The sequence below is a fragment of the Liolophura sinensis genome, chromosome 1 (assembly GCF_032854445.1).
Source record: "Liolophura sinensis isolate JHLJ2023 chromosome 1, CUHK_Ljap_v2, whole genome shotgun sequence".
Taxonomy (NCBI): Eukaryota; Metazoa; Mollusca; class Polyplacophora; order Chitonida; family Chitonidae; genus Liolophura; species Liolophura sinensis.
The window spans coordinates 2971214-2993320 of NC_088295.1; the positions used below are offsets into that span (position 1 = coordinate 2971214).

The window sequence follows — 22107 nt, forward strand, 5'->3', positions numbered from 1 at the left end:
TGTCTTCGTTAAAGTAAAAGAAAGCTGTAATATGAAGTAAGGCTCATCAGATAGGCAACTGAAAACTGTGCGTAAAAATACTTTCAATTTTTCTCTTATAGATTTTTTTGAAGATTGTTGAAAAGCATTCAGATATTTAAATTCTATGATGAGCTTTACGAGCCATACTGATAGTATGTAAAAACTCTGACGTCACATTAACTTTTTTCCTGATGTTTACCAGAAGGGAGGAAGTTTTGGGAGTCTTTTATCAGTAATCTTTTATTCATGGGTAAAAAGCGTTATTCCAACATTCAGTGTCGTGATTAGAGGTGGAAAAACTTTCTGTGACGTCTCAGTTTCTAAACGCTAATAGCATGGTCCATAATGCCCACCTTAGAATTCAAACGATTGAAAAATATAAAAAAAAATAAATGAAGGTGTATTTATGTAAAGTTTTAAGTGGTCTATTAGGTGATGCCTACTTCGATTTTTAGAGGTCTTTGCTTTTAACTCCTGAGTCTCTGAAGTGGATACTGCCTAGCTCAAATTCACATTAACTGCAGTATACTTCAAAAAGCTAGGATTCGTCTTGCATCCAGGGACCGACGGACCGACCGACAGGCAAACCGACTGTCCTGTGATAATTCTAATTATGTCATCCCTGTGACCATGCTAGTTGTTTGCATTAGCCAGGTGAGAAATTGACGGTGATCTTCAACGATCCCCCTGGTGGCGAGGAGAAGATTGAGATGGATATCAACGGACAGAGGATAACTCCTAAAGTGCTGAATCCGTACACGTACGAGCTGAAACTGCCAGGTGAGCGTGCACGTGAACTCGGCTCGCAGCACCAATACCTGTCATCTGTCAGTCAATTCAGGAAAAATGTTATGTTGGAAAAATATGTAATAATCATGAACTCTCGTCTATTTAATTCTTCTCGTGATTCTTTGGATTTACAAGCTACATGTAAGAACCATGTGTTACATTGACCAGTGCAGAATCACACTGAAGAATGTTTGTCTGTGTTTTGTTGAGAATTATTTACCGCAACTGGAGATTTTTTACGTATTAAATCTGGTTTTGATGTTTTTCATCGTACTTTTATTTGGTACAGGACATTACTCTCCTTATCTTTGCTTCCAGATGGATTGTTCGGCAAGGTACAGATGTATATATACCAAGGCAGCGAGCGATTGAACTCTTACCAACTGTCCTTCGAGCCTCCGGATTTGACCGTATTTACTTACAAAGGGATGCTAACACAGACACTAAGAATTCCCAACGACGATAATGAAGCTTTGGACCAAAAGCTGGTCGAAACACTGAACACAAGTTTGCCTGCAGGAAACCTAGAAACTCTATTCCCAGGCTCTCTGGCTGACACACATAAATCAGGTAATACAGCTGTGTTTGCACGGACAACGCAAACTGTTACGTCATTTGCTCGTTTTTAACTTTGTATCACTATTTAGTAAATTGTTATCTTACATCATTTGGTGTCTTTTATTGGTCTATTAGATAAAAGTGACAAGCATCAACCGACTGTGTTGCACTTCGCTGCTTACAATGGTTTGCGGGAGCTGTGTTGTCGTCTGCTAGAGATACCAGGAGCGCTTCTGGCTTACCAGACAGAGAACTGTGACGGTCATGACCCCGCCGAACTGGCAGACGAAGCAGGACACACGGAACTTGCCGATTATTTACGAAACTATGTGGTAAGCATGAATATTGCATGTCGCTGATGTACAACTTTAACATAACTTCCGGGTATAATATTTCGTATCCTGAAGAGGACAATTAATAAACCTTGGGGAAATTAAGAGTGCCGTTCAACTGACAATGACAGCAATATAGAAGATACATCATGTAGAAAGAACAGTGTTCTATAGAGCATATTCTGACATCAATGATATATCATGTAGAATGAACAAAATGTAGTACAAAATGATACATCATGTAGAATTAAGTGTTCTATGGACCATGTTTTGACATCAGTGATATATCATGTGGAATGAACAAAGTTTAATGGAAACGGGTTCTAACAACAGGAATAGATCGTACAGGAAGAAGAAATTTCTGAACATGTTTTGAACATGTTTTGATATCAGGGACACATCTTGTAGAATGAGCAAGGTTCTACGGTAACATGTTCTGATATCAGGAATACATCATGTAGAATGAACAAGATTCTACGGGAACATGTTTTGATATCCGGATTATATCATGTAGAATAAACAAGGTTCTACGGTAACATGTTTTGATATCAGGAATACCTCATGTAGAATAAACAAGGTTCTACGGGAACATGTTTTGATATCAGGAATACATTATGTAGAATGAACAAGGTTCTACGGGAACATGTTTTGATATCGGTGATACATCATGTAGAATGAACTCGGTTGTAATGAAACTTGTTTGGTTATCAGGGATTTATCACGTAGACTGAACTAAGTTTATTGGAAACATGTTTTGATATCGGGGATACATCATGTAGAATAAACAAGGTTCTACGGGAACATGTTTTGATATCAGGAATACATCATGTAAAATAAACAATGTTCTACGGGAAAATGTTTTGATATCAGGATTACATCATGTAGAATAAACAAGGTTCTACGGGAACATGTTCTGACATCAGGAATACATCATGTGGAATGAACAGTTTTCTATAGGAACATGTTCTAACATCAATGCCATTTCCAGTTCTAAAATCTTTGTTAAACGTCGTGATTTTACCTCTTTGAGTGTTATTTCCCCACTCCAGGAAACTCAGGTAACAGTGAAGATGGTTGATAACATCTACGAGGCGATGAACGGCCATTCCTTGGTGTACGCCAACACACGACCTCGGGAAAGCAGCATGGCAACAGGTACACTTCTCATCAAGTTATCTCAGTCAACAAAAATGACTAGTTTTGTTTTTATCTGATTTATCGTTCGCGCCTTGTTTTAACGAGTGCTTGTGATGTACTGTAGAAATAACACTGAATTGTGTTAATAATTGACATCTGCAGGCAAGAGAATAATTTAATTGCTTGGCTATTTGACCCTGAACAACTCCAAGACTCTGAAGTAAATAACCTTGTTTGTCTGTTCGATACCTGTGCTTGTAAACACACAGACATCATGTTATTTCTCCGTTCCACACTTGTGCTGGCAAACGCATAGTTAATATGTTCTTTGTCTAACCGTACTTGTGCCTGCAGACACATAGATATCGTGTTATTTGTCTGCCCTCATACTTGGGCCTTCAGGGACATAGATATCATGTTATTTGTCTGTTCCCATACTTGGGCCTTCAGGCACCTAGATATCATGGTATTTGTCTGTCCTCATACATGGGCCTGCAGACAACATAGATATCATGTTATTTGTCTGACCTCGTCCTTGGGCCTTCAGACACATAGATATCATGTTATTTATCTGTCCTCATACTGGGGCCTTCAGGCACATAGATATCATGTTATTTGTGTGTCCTCATCATCGGGTCTTCAGACACATAGATATCGTGTTATTTGTCTGTTCTCATACTTGGGCCTTCAAACACATCGATATCATGTTTTTGTCTGTCCTTATTCTTGGGCCTTCAGACATAGATATCATGGTATTTGTCTGTCCTCATACGTGGGCCTTCAGACACATAGATATCGTGTTATTTGTCTGTTCTCATACGTGGGCCTTCAGACACATAGATATCATGTTATTTATCTGTCCTCATACTTGGACCTTCAGGCACATAGATATCATGGTATTTGTCTGTCCTCATACGTGGGCCTTCAGACACATAGATATCATGTTATTTATCTGTCCTCATACTTGGACCTTCAGGCACATAGATATCATGTTATTTGTGTGTCCTCATTATCGGGTCTTTAGACACATAGATATCATGTTATTTGTCTGTTCTCATACTTGGGCCTTCAAACACATCGATATCATGTTTTTGTCTGTCCTCATTCTTGGGCCTTCAGACATAGATATCATGGTATTTGTCTGTCCTCATACGTGGGCCTTCAGACACATAGATATCATGTTATTTGTCTGTCCTCATACTTGGGATATAGATATATACACATTATGTTATTTATCTGTTCTTTTACTTGGGCCTTCAGCCACATAGATATCATCTTATTTGTTTGTTCTGATACTTGGTCCTGCAGACATATACAGTTATCTCCCCATGGACCGCCAACCCCAATACCCAGTGGAGTTCGAGGAAGAGACTGACGATATTGACGAGAAGTTGTATATGAAGGGTCATGCCACGGAGTTAGTCCCCGAGAGGTTCCCACCAAAAAGTGAGTTATTGTCTTCATTTTATTCCAACAGCAAATCTGTGTGTGGGAATATGGCCGTATCAGGTTATGCTTGTCTGCTTCTCCACATTATGGACTTTTTTCTCCACAACATATGACTTTTTACTGCCTTCACAGAAGAGTTATTGCCCTTCAAAGATCACATCACAAACTGTCGTAATGCAACTTGGTTCACACTTTTATATTTCAACTGTTCGTGAGCACTGTCACAATAACTGAATTGGATAATTACAAATACTGCTGGAATTACTTGTAGAAGTTTTTTACAAGCTAAATCTTACAACGAAAACTTTTTTGAAATAATAAGAGCAATATATACTGCAGTCCATCAATACTGTTAATTTTTATATGATTCACGAAGTTTCTTGTCTGAGATTCACTTTATAAAGTCTTGTAGCTTTTTCTGTTGTCAAGCTTTTATACATTCCTTATTAATTGCATAACCAAAGGTCTCGTGGCGATGTGGGAAAGTATCAGTGTCCATGTCGGTGTCGGTATCCAGCTGTAAACCGTTTGTTAACCGTGGGTTATGTGGATACACGTGAAAGGTTTATAGTTCTCTAGTTTGTTGTAAAGAGGCTACTCATTCTCAGCTTGTTGCTTGTGAACAGTGTGTAACAATTTTATCGCTTGAATTTTAGATTTATATAATTTAATTGCTCTAAACATTGGTGTTCTGCACACAGCTGTGGCTTTCTGTGAACGCTAAATTTCAGGGAGACAGGTAGCGTACTGTTCAACAAAATTAAGTTATTTATTTATTTGATTCGTGTTTTACACCCTTCTCAACAATATTTTACTTATACGACGGCGTCCAATATTAAGGTGTGAGGAAACCGGGCAGAGGGGGTAAACCCAGACCTTCCCACATACTGCCGGAGGGTTAGCCTGTGCAGATCGCTCAACAGGGTTCGTTGGCACAGTTTGTCTAGTTGCCATATATCGACCAAAATGTATGTTTTGAGTATGATTTCTAGGTATTGTTTCAGTTTCTTTTATGTCTAAACTTCGCGTCCAAAGCTTTCCTTGAAACGTATCTTAGTGTCACCATAAATGTGTTTTTACTACTGTTTCAGGTCTACCTAGATCTAATTCCGAAAAATTTAAGCAAAAGCCTCCTTCCTTCAAAGCGAATCCACTTCCGAAGTCCTCAACCATACCGCGGGGATTTTGTTTTGGCAATGGTAGGCCTAACAGAACAATGCACGATTGTGCACAGCTTGTCATGATTGCACCATATTGTCATATACAACTGTCCACATGGTGTATAATACACATGTAAAACTAGCCTCTAGGGTAGATGTTACACTGTGTACAGATTTACATGTAGCTTCTGCACCAAATAAACTAACCAGAACGTAGTACAATGGATGATTCTACATGTAGCTTAACCACGGTTTGGCAATATTACAGCTCTGTCGTGGCATGCGCAGAGCAACCAGTCCCATTGTTCAAAAGTGTACTTAAAGTTTAATTAGATGGGAATTTTGAGATCAATCACGTTGTAACGAAAAATTGAATGGGAGTTTAGTTGAGGTTGAAGAGAATACAACGTTTACTACTATTTAAACTTTAAACACCTGGACTCCGATGTTCGCACACTCTGACAGTCACTGGCAAACGCTGTGGCATTGTACACATACACACACTGACCTTGCCCATTCACACTTTTCACAAATGCTTTAGTATAACAATGTTTGTGGACGGCGTTTACAGAGAAACCTTCTCCAGGTACGGTGGGCTCTCGAAGTCAGGAGGAACTTAAGATGATTCAGATCATGGTGGCCGAAGGAAAGTTTTCAATGGAAGATTCGCAGAAGTTGTTTGATGCCTGGAAATTAAGATATGATACCCCATCGTCTTCATTCAAAGAGCGACAGGTAAGTTTTATAAATCTCTACTGGTTCAGTACTGTTAACATACTTAGTGACAAATACCATGTTTGCACACAAATACCGTGCTTCATTGCAAGGATGTATTTAGAAATACTGAGTGTGAATGTATGATGCTTTATGTCTGCTTTATCGCACAAGCATTTGGTGGGACATGCAGTGTTTTGTATCTGCTCCTTTTTGCACAAGCATTTGGTGGGACATACAGTGAGGCATACCGTGGTTTGTTCCTATATTGTCTTATAGACAATGATCGAGACATAACGTATTTTGTTTCTATGTTTGGTGGCAGAAGCACTGACTGAGTTATAAGCTGATTAATTTCTATGATGTCTTGTAGAATCATACCCTGTTAATTTGCCACATGTTGTCTACCTTGTGAGACACATGGTGTGAGACATATGGTGTGAGACATATGGTGCTTTATTTATATTTGTTATTGCAGAGCCATTGAGAGGGGTAGATCGCGTTGAATTTCTGAGGTGTGCGGTAGAGCCACTGATTGAGAGATACCATGTTTTATTTCTATATCGTGCTGTAGAACCATTCAATAAGGCACACTGTGCTTAATTTCTATGCTGTATTGTGAATCAATGAGTGAGACATACTATGTTTCATTTCATGTTGTCATGTAGAACTGCTGATTGAGATATACCACGTGTTATTTCTGTACTGCCTTGTAGAACCACTGATTGAGAATACCATGTGTTATTTCTATACTGCCTTGTAGAACCACTGACTGAGACATACCGCGTGTTATTTCTATGCTGTCTTGTAGAACCACTGATTGAGAATACCATGCGTTATTTCTATACTGTCTTGTAGAACCAGTGATTGAGAATACCATGTGTTATTTCTATGCTGTCTTGTAGAACCAGTGATTGAGACATATCGTGTGTTATTTCTATGCTGTCTTGTAGAACCACTGATTGAGACATACCATGTGCCATTTCTATGCTGTCTTGTAGAACCACTGATTGAGAATACCATGTGTTATTTCTATACTGTCTTGTAAAACCACTGATTGAGAATACCATGTGTTATTTCTATGCTGCCTTGTAGAACCACTGATTGAGACATACCGTGTGTTATTTCTATGCTGTCTTGTAGAACCACTGATTGAGACATACCATGTGTTATTTCTATGTCGTGTTTTAGAAACCACTAGATTGAGAATACCATGTGTTATTTCTATACTGTCTTGTAGAACCCCTGATTGAGACATACCGTGTGCTATTTCTATGCTGTCTTGTAGAACCACTGATTTAGACCTACCATACATTATTTCTATGCTGTCTTGTAGAACCACTGATTGAGACATACCATGTGCTATTTCTATTTCGTGTTGTAGAACCACTGATTGAGAATACCATGTGTTATTTCTATACTGTCTTGTAGAACCACTGATTGAGACATACCATGTGTTATTTCTGTACTGTCTTGTAGAACCACTGATTGAAAATACAATGTGTTATTTCTATGCTGTCTTGCAGAACCACTGATTGAGGCATACCATGTGTTATTTCTATGCTGTCTTGTAGAACCACTGATTGAGACATACCGTGTGCTATTTCTATACTGTCTTGTAGAACCACTGATTGAGAATACCATGTGCTATTTCTATACTGTCTTGTAGAACCACTGATTGAGAATACCATGTGTTATTTATATACTGTCTTGTAGAACCATTGATTGAGACATATCGTGTGTTATTTCTATGCTGTCTTGTAGAACCACTGATTGAGACAAACCATGTGCTATTTTTATGCTGTCTTGTGGAACCACTGATTGAGATATACCATGTGTTATTTCTATGCTGTCTTGTAGAACCACTGATTGAGACATACCGTGTGTTATTTCTATGCTGTCTTGTAGAACCACTGATTTAGAATACCATGTGTTATTTCTATGCTGCCTTGTAGAACCACTGATTGAGACATACCGTGTGTTATTTCCATGCTGTCTTGTAGAACGACTGATTGAGACATACCATGTGTTATTTCTATGTCGTGTTGTAGAACCACTGATTTATAATACCATGTGTTATTTCTATGCTGTCTTGTAGAACCACTGATTGAAAATACAATGTGTTATTTCTGTGCTTTCTTGTAGAACCACTGATTGAGAATACCATGTGTTATTTCTATGCTGTCTTGTAGAACCACTGATTGAGACATACCGCGTGCTATTTCTATACTGTCTTGTAGAACCACTGATTGAGGCATACCATGTGTTATTTCTATGCTGTCTTGTAGAACCACTGATTGAAAATACAATGTGTTATTTCTGTGCTTTCTTGTAGAACCACTGATTGAGAATACCATGTGTTATTTCTATGCTGTCTTGTAGAACCACTGATTGAGACATACCGTGTGCTATTTCTATACTGTCTTGTAGAACCACTGATTGAGGCATACCATGTGTTATTTCTATACTGTCTTGTAGAACCACTGATTGAGAATACCATGTGTTATTTCTATGCTGTCTTGCAGAACCACTGATTGAGAATACCATGTGTTATTTCTATGCTGTCTTGTAGAACCACTGATTGAGACAAACCATGTGCTATTTTTATGCTGTCTTGTAGAACCACTGATTGAGATATACCATGTATTATTTCTATGCTGTTTTGTAGAACCACTGATTGAGACATACTGTGTGTTATTTCTATGCTGTCTTGTAGAACCACTGATTGAGACAAACCATGCGCTATTTTTATGCTGTCTTGTAGAACCACGGATTGAAAATACCGTGTGTTATTTCTATGCTGTCTTGTAGAACCACTGATTTAGACCTACCATACATTATTTCTATGCTGTCTTGTAGAACCACTGATTGAGACATACCGTGTGTTATTTCTATGCTGTCTTGTAGAACCACTGATTTAGAATACCATGTGTTATTTCTATGCTGTCTTGTAGAACCACTGATTTAGACCTACCATACATTATTTCTATGCTGTCTTGTAGAACCACTGATTGAGACATACCATGTGCTATTTCTATTTCGTGTTGTAGAACCACTGATTGAGAATACCATGTGTTATTTCTATACTGTCTTGTAGATCCACTGATTGAGACATACCATGTGTTATTTCTGTACTGTCTTGTAGAACCACTGATTGAAAATACAATGTGTTATTTCTATGCTGTCTTGCAGAACCACTGATTGAGGCATACCATGTGTTATTTCTATGCTGTCTTGTAGAACCACTGATTGAGACATACCGTGTGCTATTTCTATACTGTCTTGTAGAACCACTGATTGAGAATACCATGTATTATTTCCATGCTGTGTTGTAGAACCACTGATTGAGAATACCATGTGTTATTTATATACTGTCTTGTAGAACCATTGATTGAGACATATCGTGTGTTATTTCTATGCTGTCTTGTAGAACCACTGATTGAGACAAACCATGTGCTATTTTTATGCTGTCTTGTGGAACCACTGATTGAGATATACCGTGTGTTATTTCTATGCTGTTTTGTAGAACCACTGATTGAGACATACCGTGTGTTATTTCTATGCTGTCTTGTAGAACCACTGATTTAGAATACCATGTGTTATTTCTATGCTGTCTTGTAGAACCACTGATTGAGACATACCGTGTGTTATTTCTATGCTGTCTTGTAGAACGACTGATTGAGACATACCATGTGCTATTTCTATGTTGTGTTGTAGAACCACTGATTGAGACATACCATGTGTTATTTCTATGCTGTCTTGTAGAACCACTGATTGAAAATACAATGTGTTATTTCTGTGCTTTCTTGTAGAACCACTGATTGAGAATACCATGTTTTATTTCTATGCTGCCTTGTAGAACCACTGATTGAGACATACCGTGTGCTATTTCTATACTGTCTTGTAGAACCACTGATTGAGAATACCATGTATTATTTCTATACTGTCTTGTAGAACCACTGATTGAGAATACCATGTATTATTTCTACACTGTCTTGTAGAACCACTGATTGAGAATACCATGTGTTATTTCTATGCTGTCTTGTAGAACCACTGATTGAGACATACCATGTGTTATTTCTATGCTGTCTTGTAGAACCACTGATTGAGACAAACCATGTGCTATTTTTATGCTGTCTTGTAGAACCACTGATTGAGATATACCATGTATTATTTCTATGCTGTTTTGTAGAACCACTGATTGAGACATACTGTGTGTTATTTCTATGCTGTCTTGTAGAACCACTGATTAAGACAAACCATGTGCTATTTTTATGCTGTCTTGTAGAACCACGGATTGAAAATACCGTGTGTTATTTCTATGTTGTCTTGTAGAACCACTGATTTAGACCTACCGTGTGTTATTTCTATGCTGTCTTGTAGAACCACTGATTGAAAATACCATGTGTTATTTCTATACTGTCTTGTAGAACCACTGATTGAGAATAGCATGTGTTATTTCTATGCTGTCTTGTAGAACCACTGATTGAGACATACCATGTGTTATTTCTATACTGTCTTGTAGAACCACTGATTGAAAATACAATGTGTTATTTCGATGCTGTCTTGTAGAACCACTGATTGAGAATACCATGTGTTATTTCTATGCTGTCTTGTAGAACGACTGATTTAGACATACCATGTGTTATTTCTATGCTGTCTTGTAGAACCACTGATTGAGAATACCATGTACTATTTCTATGCTGTTATGTAGAATTACTGATTGAGAATACAATGTGTTATTTCTATGCTGTCTTGTAGAACCATTGATTGAGACACACCGTGTGTTATTTCTATGCTGTCTTGTAGAACCACTGATTGAGACCTACCGTGTGCTATTTCTATGCTGTCTTGCAGAACCACTGATTGAGACGTACCATGTGCTGTTTTTATGCTGTCTTGTAGAACCACGGATTGAAAATACCGTGTGTTATTTCTATGCTGTCTTGTAGAACCACTGATTTAGACCTACCGTGTGTTATTTCTATGCTGTCTTGTAGAACCACTGATTGAAAATACCATGTGTTATTTCTATACTGTCTTGTAGAACCACTGATTGAGAATAGCATGTGTTATTTCTATGCTGTCTTGTAGAACCACTGATTGAGACATACCATGTGTTATTTCTATACTGTCTTGTAGAACCACTGTTTGAAAATACAATGTGTTATTTCGATGCTGTCTTGTAGAACCACTGATTGAGAATACCATGTGTTATTTCTATGCTGTCTTGTAGAACGACTGATTTAGACATACCATGTGTTATTTCTATGCTGTCTTGTAGAACCACTGATTGAGAATACCATGTATTATTTCTATGCTGTTATGTAGAATCACTGATTGAGAATACCATGTGTTATTTCTATGCTGTCTTGTAGAACCATTGATTGAGACACACCGTGTGTTATTTCTATGCTGTCTTGTAGAACCACTGATTGAGACCTACCATGTGTTATTTCTATGCTGTCTTGCAGAACCACTGATTGAGGCATACCATGTGTTATTTCTATGCTGTCTTGTAGAACCACTGATTGAAAATACCATGTGTTATTTCTATACTGTCTTGTAGAACCACTGATTGAAAATAGCATGTGTTATTTCTATGCTGTCTTGTAGAACCACTGATTGAGGCCTACCATGTGCTGTTTTTATGCTGTCTTGTAGAACCACTGATTGAGACATACCGTGTGTTATTTCTATGCTGTCTTGTAGAACCACTGATTGAAAATACCATGTGTTATTTCTATACTGTCTTGTAGAACCACTGATTGAGAATAGCATGTGTTATTTCTATGCTGTCTTGTAGAACCACTGATTGAGACATACCATGTGTTATTTCTATACTGTCTTGTAGAACCACTGATTGAAAATACAATGTGTTATTTCTATGCTGTCTTGTAGAACCACTGATTGAGAATACCATGTATTATTTCTATGCTGTTATGTAGAATCACTGATTGAGACACACCGTGTGTTATTTCTATGCTGTCTTGTAGAACCACTGATTGAGACACACCGTGTGTTATTTCTATGCTGTCTTGCGGAACCACTGATTGAGACCTACCATGTGCTGTTTTTATGCTGTCTTGTAGAACCACTGATTGAGACATACCGTGTGTTATTTCTATGCTTTTTTGTAGAACCACTGATTGAGACATACCATGTATTATTTCTATGCTGTCTTTTAGAACCACTGATTTAGAATTCCATGTGTTATTTCTATGCTGTCTTGTAGAACCACTGATTGAGACATATCGTGTGTTATTTCTATGCTGTCTTGTAGAACCACTGATTGAGACCTACCATGTATTATTTCTATGCTGTCTTGTAGAACCACTGATTGATAATACAATGTGTTATTTCTATACTGTCTTGTAGAACCACTGATTGAGAATACCATGTTTTATTTCTATGTTGTCTTGTAGAACCACTGATTGAGACATACCATGTATTGTTTTTATGCTGTCTTGTAAAACCACTGATTGAGAATTCATTGTGTTATTTCTATGCTGTCTTGTAGAACCACTGATTGAGACATACCATGTGTTATTTCTATGCTGTCTTGTAGAACCACTGATTGAGACATACCATGTGTTATTTCTATGCTGTCATGTAGAACCTCTGATTGAGGCATACCATGTGTTATTTCTATGCTGTCTTGTAGAACCACTGATTGAGACATACCATGTGTTATTTCTATTCTGTGTTGTGGAACCACTGATTGTAAAATACCATATGTTATTTTCTTGCTGTGTTGTATGAGTTAGACGTATGACGTTTCATTGTTGTTTTTGTGTTTTGTAGAAAGCGCTGAATGACTTGAGAACAACTTTCCGAACTACATTAGAAACTGCAGAATATTCCAAAGGAAAGAGTTATTGGGGAAACGTCTTGAATCGTGTTCAGTTATCAAGAAAAAAGAAAAGCAACACCGTGGAAAATACTGCAGACCAGGTTTTTATGAAGTTGTTTTTTTATGAGCGACAAAATTAAGGCGTTATTTTCATAAATTACTACCCAAGTAAAAGATATAAGGTGCTTTGTATAAAGAGGTATAACTCAAAAATTTCACTCATGATAAGAAGTTACATGTGCAGGGCGCTATGATCGGACGACCTACTGAAACTGCCTATCTTGAGTAAAAATATAAATATAAATAATAAATAATCTGGTACACCTCAGCGTTCACAGGGTTATTCCTTCACCACATGCTTTCTATAACAAAGACGAAGGGTTCTATCTGGATACGTAGGATGTACGTAGGAAGCCCCAGATACATAGGAAGCCCCAGATACGCAAGTGATGTTTGCAGTATTTCTTTTTTTCAGTGCTTTAAGATATATGTATGTCTTTCTGTTGTAGGACCCTGTTCGATATGTTCCATGTATTTCGATCAGCTCTCCCCTTTACGAACAGGTGAGTCCAGGGATGTATCTATTGTTTGATTATCTCTCTCATTCACAAACGAGCGAACCCAGGATTGCATCTGTTGTACGATGTATTCTCTCGTCTACGAACATGTAAGTCACTCCACAAAACACTTGTTCTACACTTGAGTTTCACTAAGAGAGGCTAATGAAACTCACATACAAATATCAGGGTTTCCTCAGGTAGACTGTGAGCCTTCTAAACGTATCTCAGAGTTTCCTACGGGTAGGCTGCAAGCTTTACTGATGTATCTCTGGGTTTCCCACAAGTGACATACAAGCGTTACACAGGTATCTCTGGGTTTCCCACAAGCAGCCTACGAGCCTTACAGATGTATCTCCGGGTATCCTACAGACGTATCTCAGGATTGCAAACAGGGAGACTACGAGCTTCCTAGACGTATCTCACGGTTTCCCACAGGTAGGTTGCAAGGTTTACAGACGTATTTATGGAATTACCACGTGTAGGTTACGAGCCTTACAGACATATCTCATGGTTACCCCAGGTAGGTTACGAGCCTCTTAGATGTATCTCAAGGTTTCCCTCAGGTTCCCTTACGGACGTACGTCAGGGATTGCACCAGGTAGACTTACAGACGTGTATCAAGGGTTCCCTCAGGTAGGTTACCAGCTTTACAGACGTACTCCAGAGATTACACCAGGTAGACTTACAGACGTATATCAAGGGTTCCTTCAGGTAGGCTTCCAGCTTTACAGACGTACGTCAGGGATTGCACTAGGTAGACGTCCAGACGTATCTCAGGGTTTCCCTCAAAGTAGGCTACCAGCCTTGCAGACGTACGTCAGGGATTAGGCTGTATTAGTGGCTTCCATCAGGTAGATTATGGGCATCAAAGACGCATCCGAGGGTTTCCGTTTGGTAGATTATTAACACCAAAGACATATCTCTGTTTTCCTCAGCCAGACTATGGGCCTAATAGACGTCTCTCAGGGTTTCCCTCAGCCAGGTTATGGGCCTCATAGCCGTATCAGTGTTTCCCTCTGCCAGGCTATGGTATTCATAGACGTATCTCAGGGTTTCCCTCAGGCAGGCTATGAGCCTGACAGACGTTCATGAAGGGTTTCCTTCAGTTAGACTATGAGCCTCACAGACGTATATCAGGGGTTACCTTCAGGTAGACTATGAGCCTCACAGATATATATGAGGGATTCCCTCATATGAGGTAGACTATGAGCACATAACAGACGCATATCAGGGGTTTCCTTCAGGAGACTATGAGCCTCACAGACGTATCGATGTAGACTATGGATACATGTCCCATATCACAGACACAAATCAGGGGTTAAAAACCATGATCTATGTACACGCTTTACCTGTTTAAACTTGCTTGACAACACAGTCCGACTTTTCACTTCCAGGTCGACGAGGAGCTCCGCCACGATATCTATTCCCAAGCCTTCCAGGATAGGTCTAGTAACGGTAGTGCCTACAGTGAGTTATCTCCCCTTGTCATCGTAGGCTAATCATGCATTCAGTAATTTTCAAAAACCATTCATCAAACATTCTTTTGGTTTGTGGTAAAATGGATTGGTGTAAAATTTGTTCACCTTAACTGAAATAAAAATTAAAAATAACTTTATGTGGTAATAAATAAATAAAATAATTAACATTTGATTTAAAACATCGATGCGTAGTTTTTCTTTCATTTTACACGTCTACTTGTTATAAGAGATGGAACTCACTGAACGGATCGTTTTTGACACATTGATAAAAACAATGAACAACTAAACATTCGCCATTTTGACAGCCATTCTGCTCGATTTTATGTCATTGTTCAATATTGGAATTACCATATCGTTGCTTTGAAAAGGTGTCTGTTACCACCATAGTATCAAGGTTATGCTCATTTTACTGGCCTGATACATGCATGTACTGACATCGTCTATCTGCCCGGTAGGTTCAGCGAGCGGCGGGTCACGTGGGAGCAGAACAAGTACGGGCAGTTCCGGGGTCGGCAGCTTTATCGAGGTACAATCTTTTTCAACGTACAGTACAAAATGTGAGGGAAACAGTCTTCCTGAGGGAAAATCCTGAGATACGTCTGTGAGGCACACCACCTACCCGGGGGAAAACCCCTGAGATACGTGTGTGAGGCACACAATGTATAGAGATGCCTTTGTGAGGGAAATGGTCTACCTGAATGAAAGCCAAGAGATGTGTTTGTAAGGGAATTGGTTTACTTGAATGAAGTACCAGAGATGTGTTTGTGAGAGACATTCACCATGTGTCTGTGTGCTTGCCTGATTGAAAGCCAAGAGATGTGTTCATGATGGAAATGGTCTACTTAATTGGAAGCGCAGAGATGCGTTTGTGAGGGAAATGGTCTACCGAATGAAAGCTCAGAGATACGTGTGTGAGGGAAATGGTGTACCTGAATGAAAGCCCAGAGATACGTTTGTGAGGGAAATGGTGCGCCTGAATGAAAGCCCAGAGATGCGTTTGTGAGGGAAATGGTGTACCTGAATGAAAGCCCAGAGATGCGTGTGTGAGGGAAATGGTGTACCTGAATGAAAGGCTAGATTGGTTGAGTGATCATTACAGAGCTTTTTAAGTGGGAACACAATGATGCGTTACTACTTAAATCATTCTTTGTAATATGTTTTAGGAGGAGAGCACCTATAGTATGGCAGATTTCAGTCGAGGTAGACAACAGGTAAGAGAGTGGTATTATGAAAGATTTTCAGGCGAATAAATTAGAAACAAAGTTTTATAACGACTCAATAACCGCTATCTCAAGGTCAGTGACACTAAAGACTATATGTGGTGTAATTATCTTTTGTCAAGAAAGTGACATCTAATGCCTGTGTCCATGATCTTGTACTTGTGACTTCGATATGGGACATTTATCCAAAATAAATGTATTGTGCCTGATGCATGATATTGTTCCCGTGATCCCGATATTGTGCCTGAGTGCATGATCTTGATAGTGTGCATGAGTGCATAATCCAGATATTGTACCTGAGTACACGATCTTGATATTGTGTCTGTTTTCCTGATATTGTTCCTGACTGCATGGCCTGATATTGTGCCCGTTTTCCTGGTTTTCTGTCTGAGTGGATGATCTTGATATTGTGCCCGAGTGCATGATCATGATATTGTGCCTGTGTGCATGATCCTGGTATTGTTCATGAGTGCATAATCTTAATATTGTGCCTGAGTACACGATCTTGATATTTTGTCTGTTTTCCCCATTTAAGTGTTTTCTATGCCTAAGTGCGTGATCTTCATATTGTGCCTGAGTTCATGATCCAGATATTGTGCCTGAGTGCATGAAACAGATATTGTGCCTGTTTTCCTAGTTTTGTGCCTGAGTGCATGATACAGATATTGTGCCTGAGTGTATAATCCTGGTATTGTGCCTGAGTGCATGATCCTGATATTGTGCCTGTTCTTCTGGTTTTGTGGTTCTGAGTGTATGATCTTGATAGTGTGTCTGGGTGCATGATCCTGATATTGTGCCTGAGTGCATGATCTAGATATTATGCCTGTTTTCCGGGTATTGTGCTTGTTTTCGTGATATTGTGACTTTGCCCATACTATTTTATCATGTTCTATCTGATACAGAAGAAGGATGTACACGAGTAAGTCTGTATTATAACTGAACAAAGTTGTACATTTGGACGTTAATCATCTCGTATCAAAATTACTGCGTTGTGTAAACATCCGATCGCGACAACTGTAGCTGAAGTAATTACCAATTGAGTTATCAAAACTCTAAAACGATGACCAGTTTTCCATTTATTCATTAACCAATCTGGCCGAGGTTTCAGCAGTAACTCAGCATTTTTGAGTGAGACGGGGAATATTTCACTAATCTCCTCTTACAGCGTCAGTCAGTTAAAATCACGCTTTACTTTTTATATAAGCCACTGTTACGTCGCTAACTTTTAGAATAGCTATCTGTTACTGACTTAATGGTGTCCATGTCTTTTAGCAGAAATCCCGAAGAGAGAAAGTCGTCCAAGATACGTCTAGCCTGATGATGCATCCAGCACCGAGTATACCCCGCGCAGACAGGCCTAAACTACGGCGGCCTATGCCTCCGCCACCTCCCCGTCACTGAGGCTACCTTCCTTTGCTAAGGTCACTTTCCAGTGACAGAGGCTTGACTGTGGCCACCTTCCCGTGACTGAGGAAACTGTCCAGTGACTAAGCCCAGCTTCTTCTGACTGAGGCCACCTCCTTGTGAATGAGGCCACCTCCTTGTGAATGAGGCCACCTCCTTGTGAATGAGGCCACCTCTTGTGAATGAGGCCACCTCCTTGTGAATGAGGCCACCTCCTTGTGAATGAGGCCACCTCCCGGTGACTAGGGCAGACTTTTAGTGTATAAATAAATATTGTGTAATATTAGTCTGAATTAGTGTGAATTTAGGGAATATGTTAACGTAGAGGTGCGTGCATGTAAGGACTGTGTTAAATTAGGGAGTATGTGAATGTAAGCATTGTAGGAATATAGGGGGTGTGCGAATGTAGGGACTCTGGGAACGTAGGAAATGTGTGATTGTAAGGGCTGTGTAAAATTAAGCGTGTGGGAATGTAAGGACTATGTGAAAGTAGGGTGTGTGCGAATGTAAGGACCGTGTAAAAACAAGGAGTGTATAAATGAAAGGGCTGTGTGAGGTTAGGCGTGTGGTAATGTAAGGACTATGTGAAAGTAGGGAGTTTGCGAATGTAAGGACCGTGTAAAAGTAGGGAGTGTGCGAATGTAAGTACGGTATGAAAGTAGGGGGTGTGCGAATGTAAGGGCTGTGTGAAAGAAGGAAGTGTGCGAATGTAAGGACTGTGTGAAAGTAGGGAGTTTGCGAATGTAAGGACCGTGTAAAAGTAGGGAGTGTGCGAATGTAAGTACGGTATGAAAGTAGGGGGTGTGCGAATGTAAGGGCTGTGTGAAAGAAGGAAGTGTGCGAATGTAAGGACTGTGTGAAAGTAGGGAGTGTGCGAATGTAAGTACGGTATGAAAGTAGGGAGTGTGCGAATGTAAGGGCTGTGTGAAAGAAGGAAGTGTGCGAATGTAAGGACTGTGTGAAAGTAGGGAGTGTGCGAATGTAAGGAATATGTGAAAGTAGGGGGTGTGCGAATGTATGGACAGTGTGAAAGTAGAGAGTGTGCAAATGTAAGTACTGTGTAAAGGAAGGGAGTGCATGGATGTAAGGACAGTGTTAAATTAGGAGTGTGGGAATGTAAGGACAGTGTGAAAGAAGGGAGTGTATGAATGTAAGCGCTCTGTTAAAATAGGGAGTGTGCAAATGTAAGGACTATAGGAAAATAGGGAGTTTGTGGATGTAAGGACTGTTAAATGGGGAAAGTAGGGTGTGTGCGAATGTAAGGATCGTGTAAAAAAGGAGTGTATAAATGAAAGGGCTGTGTGAAGTTAGGCGTGTGGGAATGTAAGGACTATGAGGAAAGTAGGGAGTGTGCGATTGTAAGGTTTATGGGGAAAGTGTGCGAATGTAAGGACTATGGAAATGCAGGGTGTGTGAATGTAAGGACTATGGGGAGAGTAAGGAGTGTCCGAATGTAAGAACTGTGGGAAAATAGGGAGAGTATGAATGCAAGCACTATGTGATTTTAGGAGTGCCTGGAATCCGGTCGTGTGAGAAAGTCGGAAGTGTATGAGAGTTTCATCTTCACCGCTACAGAAGGTTGATATTTGTTATTTTTTATAAATGTAGAATGCACATGTACGGAATAGCATGTATGGGCATCGTGGGCTGCTGATGTGTCGAAAAAAGTCTGCAAAAACCCGGCTGGCGAAAATGTAAAATGGGTGAGAAAAGCCGTGAAAATGTATCCGGGGTGGCTTTAAAGGTAGTAATGTGCATACCTCTTGATGAAAGACTTTTAAAAACTAGACCTGTGATCGCTTGAATTGAGCTTAGTTTGCTTATCTTCAGTTGTTGCCAGCCTGTATATGCTGTATATGTCGCATAACTGTGTACGTTCCAGCTCTGATTAAGCAGCCAGCGCATGCGCCGTGAATGGCGCTTGTGTAGAATAATAGCCCAGCAGGAGGTGATAAGCTCTGGTCTAACATCCACTTCCAGACATGCATACTGTTGTTGATCTGTGAAAAATTAATCAGCACTACAATTTAAGCTGACCCTTACATCAGACTTTCAGGGATCAAAGCGTAATAGAGTGCGTGTGAATTTGGACAAATATTTATTGTTATGTACCATGTATATTATTTTAGCATTCAATTCGAATTGCATGCTTAACGCAAGAAAATAGAAGCGTATTTAAAATGTGTAGTTATAGATTTTTGCCAGTCGATACATGTAGTTACAATGGTTGTTTATCATATGGCTCGAGTGTCCTTAGATGGCCAGTTTGACATCTATTTGCAAAGATTTTATTTCTGTATTTATTTGATAAGACTATACACGAGATTTAATAACCTTTGACTTTTGTAACTGTTTAGATATTAAATACAGCGTTCATGTGATTTTAAGCAATATGTTACGTGGTAGTAGGCCTATGTACATGTATGCATGTGGCAACGGAAGGCTTTCAGCTATAACTAGCGTTGTCACGTCATGCCTCTGGTTCCGGCTACCTCCGCCTTATACGTGTCTATTTATACACTCTGCGATTGATCGGACCCCAGGGCAGGGATGTAGACTAAGGTTTGCTCATGGTCAGCCATGCATGCATTGTGTCAAACCTTTCCCTGAACTTTTTTCACAGGTCATGATTAGAGTACTTTACAGCATTTTGTTCATTGATGATTGCTGTACTGTCCCGTGTGCTATACCGTGAAACTGGGCTGTCCAGCGAAAGAGGCAATAAATATATAAACAACTTTCTCAGCTCAGTTTTATTCAACTACTTGAATATACACGTGTACTTTAACTTGACTCACGTCACATTACCCGTGTTTTAAAGAACGCATGCGCTGTGCGCTGTTATGACTTGCCATTTCGGTTAGGTACACATTAAAGTTTACACCCACAATTGATACATTTGACTTCTGGTGTCAGTATACTGTGACTGTGTAGGTGTCATGTCTGGCGTCAGTATACAGTGACCGTTTGGGGTGTCATGTCTGGTTTCAGTATTCTGTGACTGTGGGGTGTCATATCTGGTGTCAGTATACTGCAACTGCTTATGGTGTTCTGTCTGGTGTTGATATACTGTTACTGGGTGTGGTATCACGTCTGCTGTGAGTGCACTATGACTGAGTGAGGTGTCTTGCCTGGTGTAGGTATATTAAAATTGGTCGGAGTGTCATGTCTGGTGTCAGTATACTGTGACTGGGTGAGGTGTCTTGTTTTGTGTGAGTATTCTGTGATTGGGTGAGATATCGTGTTTGATGTCAGTATGCTATGACTGTATGGGGTGTCATATCTGATGTCAATATATTCTGACTGTGTGGCAGTATGCTGTGAAACCAGACGGTGCATGGGCGAGGTGTCATGTATACTGTGTCTTTGTAAGGTGTCCTGTTCTGTTTCAGTATCATTTGACTGGGTGGGGTGTCATATCTGGTATCAGTTCTCTGTGACTGTGTTGGGCGTCATGTCTGTTTTCAATATACTGGGGCTGTGTGGGGTGTCATGTCTGGTGTGAGTCTACTGTGACTTGATGAGACTGTGAGGGTGTCATGTCTGGTGTCAGTATGCTGTGACTGTGTGGGGTATAATATCTGGTGTCAGTATATTGTGAAACCAGACATGACTGGTGTCAGTAGGCTGTGACACCATGTGATGTGCCGTTTTGCGTCAGTCTACTCTGACTGGGTGAATTTTCTCTCTGGTTTCAGTGTACTGTGTCTGTGGGTGATGTCTCTTGTCTGTTGTCCGCATACTGTGATTGCGTGACGTGCGCTGTCTGGTGTCATTATTCTGTGACCGGGTGAGGTGTCATGTCTGATATCAGTATACTGTGGCTGAGTGAGATGTCATGTCTGATGACAGTATACTATGACTGTGCGGGGGTGCCTTGTCTGGTGTCAGTTTACTATGACTGGGTGGGATGCCTTGTCTGGTGTCAGTATACTATGACTGGGTGAGGTGTCTTGTCTGATGACAGTATACTATGACTGGGTGGGGTGCCTTGTCTGGTGTCAGTATACTGTGACTGGGTGAGGTGCCTTGTCTGGTGTCAGTATACTGTGGCTGAGTGAGATGTCATGTCTGATGACAGGATACTATGACTGGGTGGGGTGCCTTGTCTGGTGTCAGTATACTGTGGCTGAGTGAGATGTCATGTCTGATGACAGTATACTATGACTGGGTGGGGTGCCTTGTCTGGTGTCAGTATACTGTGACTGGGTCACGTGTCTTGTCTGGTGTTAGTATACTGGGCCTGGTTGGTTTGTTCTGTCTGGTGTCAGCATACTGGAATTGAATGGGTTGTTCTGTCTCGTGTAAATATACTGTGACTGGGTCACGTGTCCTGTCTGGTGTCAGTATACTGTGACTTGGTGATTTGTCCTGTCTGGTGTCAGTATACTGGGTCTGGGTGGTTTGTTCTGTCTGATGTCAGCATACTGGA

The 22107-nt window shown here is 40.0% G+C and overlaps 1 protein-coding gene across 3 annotated transcripts in view; it reads left to right on the plus strand.

The window, feature by feature from the left end:
- LOC135474711 (phosphoinositide 3-kinase adapter protein 1-like) overlaps positions 1-20542 on the plus strand; it is a 43173-nt gene extending 22631 nt beyond the window's left edge. Inside the window, exons 3-15 of one of the 3 annotated variants that reach the window (XM_064754293.1) lie at positions 672-801; positions 1129-1380; positions 1504-1700; positions 2750-2855; positions 4146-4283; positions 5378-5485; positions 6018-6181; positions 12965-13114; positions 13523-13576; positions 14968-15040; positions 15507-15577; positions 16215-16262; positions 17544-20542. In XM_064754293.1, coding sequence (XP_064610363.1) covers positions 672-801; positions 1129-1380; positions 1504-1700; positions 2750-2855; positions 4146-4283; positions 5378-5485; positions 6018-6181; positions 12965-13114; positions 13523-13576; positions 14968-15040; positions 15507-15577; positions 16215-16262; positions 17544-17672 — 1620 coding nt within the window. In that variant the 3' untranslated portion in view covers positions 17673-20542. Of the gene's footprint in view, positions 1-671; positions 802-1128; positions 1381-1503; positions 1701-2749; positions 2856-4135; positions 4284-5377; positions 5486-6017; positions 6182-12964; positions 13115-13522; positions 13577-14967; positions 15041-15506; positions 15578-16214; positions 16263-17543 lie in introns of all 3 variants that reach the window. The other 2 variants (XM_064754277.1, XM_064754285.1) reach the window with 2 other exon arrangements.
- The last annotated feature ends 1565 nt before the right edge of the window (positions 20543-22107 follow it).